Below are 4,022 nucleotides of genomic sequence, written 5' to 3'. Positions count from 1 at the left end.
TACCACACCATCTGTCTCCAGTCTCTCCATGTGCTATGTGCCCCACACCAACAATGAACACTGCACCTTCTCTCACTTATACTCTGAGAGTCCTAGACCACACCCCTCTCTGTGCCACACATAGAAGGCCTTTATAAGCTGGCAAAAGCAGCACATCACACAAGAAAATTAACAGGTGAAGACCAACCATGAGCCAACTAAAATTCCACACTTGAGATTAAAACAAAAACATATTTACATAACATGACTGAGTTTACAAAGAAATCCAAACTTCTATGGCGTGATGATGTGACATAAAATGAGAAGAGGCCTGGGCCCTTAACTTCCCAGCAGATTTGTGTCAGATATAGGCTGCTTGCCACCAGCAATGCCATGGGAGAACCTATTTTTACCTCCTTAAGCTTTTCTTAAAAAAATTATACAAACACACACACATACACACACACAAGGCATAGAAAACACTAACAACCATTTCAAACCTCCTTTTCTGAAAAGATCAAAGCAACATGGCTTCCCAAATTATTGCGCCTGACAACATTCTATCAGATGTCTATCCCTGAGAATCAGGAAAAGGGGGCTGAAAACTGCATAACCAAGGGTCAGAACATTTTGAAAGTGAATTGTTAAGGAGTCGTTCTTTAAAGAGGAAGATAAATATAAAGAAACAACACAATCAGTCCAATAAAAGAAAAGAAAACAGAGCATGAGAAGGAGGACACTTTGAGCAGCTCTCAGCTCAGGGGGAGTTCTGTAGAGAAGCTTGGAGTTCTGAAGGTAGAGGACATGCAGGTGGTGCTTGTGGAGAAGAAATACCATGTAGCCACTGGTCCCTCCCATGGCACCCTGCAACACTGCATCTCTCAGGACCATAAGGGTGAGAAAAACATTGTTTATTTTCTGATTTTCTCTTTTGAAATAACAATATTCGCTATTCTTAAGCAGTGGCAATGTGTTTGTACCTTTGTCTCTGTAGGAAAGGAGAAGGTTCATGCTGATCACAGAATTGAAAATCCAAAAGAAGATCAGTGAGAGAAGCACATGTCCTGTAGACCTGAGTCTGAGCCTCCCCCAACAGGAGGCTCTGGGGCTCATGATGATGGTCTGGACCACTGTGAGGAGACTGCTGGTGCAGATGGAGAGGCCCCGGGAAACCCTGCCTAGATAAACAGTAATGTGACAGCCCAGATCACCAAGGAAGTGCCTCAGACCTAAAGCTGTCATTGTCATTGGCATTCCTTTAGAAAAAAGCATAATAATATTTGTCAAAGCCAAGTGGATGAGGATAAGGTGTACAGCTTTCTTCCCAGAGCCCACAAAAGTGCATACATACCTCACAAAAACAGAAAGATTTGCCACAGTGCTGAGTCCAGTTAGAAGAAGGAATATTGTTATATTGCTAATATTCAAAACCATTTCTGTCTTCTTGGGCAGAAAATTCGGTATCTTTCAAGTAGAGTTTGAGGAAAGCAACAGAATTGAAATATACCTGTAAAGGCTGCTCAACCCCTCTTCTCAATTAAAGGTTCTGCTGTGGCGCTGCTCCTCCCAGGATGGCTGCCTTTGCTGTAAACAAGCCCGGAGCCGGAGTAGATAGTGGGCAGCAGGGCAGCCAGGGGAAGGCTGTGGTGAAGGTGAGGGAACTTGGGTGCTCTGTTCTCCACCTGCGGCCTCCCTTCGGTTTGTCCTGGAGACCTGGCCGCGACTGTGAGGCCCAGGCTTGGCAGGGCGGTATGCGCTGCTGCTTTACAAGCCTTTCCAGCCCCTCCGCTGTCCCCGCCCAGATGCCCTGAAGTTGCCCGGTTTTCTAACTGAGGTGTCAACGTCGTCCATGGGCCTGTGGAAGTTGACCTGGATTGGTCTCTCCCCTAGTCTTCTGTTTCTAGTGAAGCCTCAACAGGCAATTAATTGGCGTAGCTGTATTAAACAGTCATTACAATATACAAGTTCTATGGTGGATGTTTCAGCTCGCCAGTATCTACCTGAAAGGTAGATGTCAATTCGCATTTTATATGGAAGGAACCCTAGATTTAGTTGATACAGTATGTGGCAAGGGCCAAGAGTTTATTGGTTGCAAAAGTCCGCCTTTCAACATTGCACCATCTCTGTAATCATACATGTGCATTTTTGAGCTGCCCCTTGCCTCTGAACAGTACAGTCTGAAACATACCTGTAAAAAAGATTTTACATCTTAGTGTGTTTCTGGTATACAAAAGACAGCCTTGACACGTGGAAAGGAATACATATTCTTTTTTAATCTAAAGAATTCTGATTTTCTTCTTGTCTCTATGGGACATCTTGTATCTTAACTGGTAACTGTGAAAGAAAATTTTTAAAAAAAATTGAAATTACCAAACAGATTTATTCCCTTGACTTCCATATGAGTAAAATTAGATTACATGTTCAAATGTATATATGGATATATATATATGTGTGTGTGTGTGTGTGTGTGTGTATCATGTATTTTGAATCTCAGCATGTGTTGAGATAAATTGAGAAACTTACTGACTTGAATGTCTCCAAGCATTTTTATTTGATTTTGTCAACATTCCAGTCAGTCAATTTCTCAAACCTGCATCTTCTTTCATCTTTCCCCAACTTGCACACCTAGTATACAGACAATTATTTTAAGAAATTGTGTCAAGAATGGTGGTACATATCTGTCATCCCAGCACTTAAATAAGGGTGAGGCAGGAGGATGACTGTAAATTCACTACCAGCCTGAGATACATAATGAGTTTCAAGTCAGCCATGGTCATTTAACAAGACCCTGTGTAAACCCCACCCCAAGAAAACTCTAGAACACCCCCAAAAGAAAACAAAATGAATACAAATAAAACAACCCTGTCTTCCTGCATCAACATTAGCATCTTTCAGATCAAGAAACCTTTCTTCTTCTGCAATGCCTTTTGTTTTGTTACTGTGTGATTTTTCTTTTATAATGAACACAACAAAGACCCACTTTATGTCCTGTCTCTAGTTCCTATACTATCCTTTGATTCATTTATCTTTATACTCCAGAGGTGTTCTTTTAAAATCCAAATTGTTCTGTAAATTTCATTGCTTAAAAATTTCCCAAGGGTTATCTTATACCTTAACACCAAACCAACCAAAAAGCACTTCACTATTAGTACAGCTGATAATGCTGAACCAAAGACTCCAGGAGTGAGCCTGTGGTCTGGAAAAGCAGCACATTGACTGGATGCAGCCTAGAGCAGCCCAGGGACATTGTATAGAAAGGTTCAGGAGAGGGCTGCTTTCCCTCTGAGGGAACCTGGACGAGATCCGGCTAAGCTGCTATTGATCAAGTAGAGAAGAGAAGACTTTCTGATGTGTGGTGGTATGGGGTGAATGCAGTCTGTGAGTTAGGAATCTCTAGAAATGCTAACTAGTGCATTGGGGCTTCAAGGCTAAGTGAGATGTTCACCCTCATCCCAGTTGTTATGCTACTGCAGCTGCCATGCAACCATAGTCTCCATTGTCAGGGCAGCTATATTAATTCATGTCTCTTCTCTCAGCCTGTAAAAACAATAGGGTTGCTTCAATTTCTACCAGGCTGAGTAGATTTTCTTTCTTATCTTTTTTGTTCAATAGTAATAATGCTTCCAAATTTTTAATTAATGTGCAATGATAACACATTTGTGGAATGTAGTGTGATATGTTAACACATGTACCTTGTTTACTGATTAAATAAGAGTAGTTACAGCTACTTGGTCTTGGTGAGGCTGGACATCTGGGGGACCACTGTCGTTACCATTTTACCTTCTTATAAGGCTCTGGGCTCCTTCTTCAAGCTCTTCACCCATCGTGTCCTATTACCATGAATGGCTGTTGTGTGCTGTGCTGAAGGACATTAGGTCTTACTTTGCTAAGACTATCTTTGGGCAATTGCTGCCATTTCTCTAGTTACAGCCATAGCCTTTCTCTAGCCTTCAGCTTCCAGAGTTCTACCTTTGGGTGATCAGTTTTCACACTTTTAGGCCTGGAAAGGATTTACACTTTCACATCTACCCTCTCCATTCTCA

The 4,022-nt window shown here is 41.9% G+C and overlaps 1 protein-coding gene across 1 annotated transcript; it reads right to left on the bottom strand.

The window, feature by feature from the left end:
* Nucleotides 1–519: 519 nt before the first annotated feature.
* LOC129668876 (vomeronasal type-1 receptor 4-like) lies at nucleotides 520–3,803 on the bottom strand. The gene is made up of 3 exons (XM_055596973.1): nucleotides 3,760–3,803; nucleotides 1,810–1,879; nucleotides 520–1,443 (listed from the first exon to the last, which is right to left on the bottom strand). Exons 1-3 carry the CDS (start codon nucleotides 3,801–3,803, stop codon nucleotides 520–522), a joined length of 1,038 nt encoding a protein of 345 aa, XP_055452948.1.
* Nucleotides 3,804–4,022: the final 219 nt, after the last annotated feature.

This window comes from Psammomys obesus, unplaced genomic scaffold (assembly GCF_907164565.1).
Source record: "Psammomys obesus unplaced genomic scaffold, mPsaObe1.curated_primary_1811, whole genome shotgun sequence".
Taxonomy (NCBI): domain Eukaryota; kingdom Metazoa; phylum Chordata; class Mammalia; order Rodentia; family Muridae; genus Psammomys; species Psammomys obesus.
Note: the sequence above shows the minus strand (reverse complement) of the source record. Positions and strands in the feature narration are given on the sequence as shown.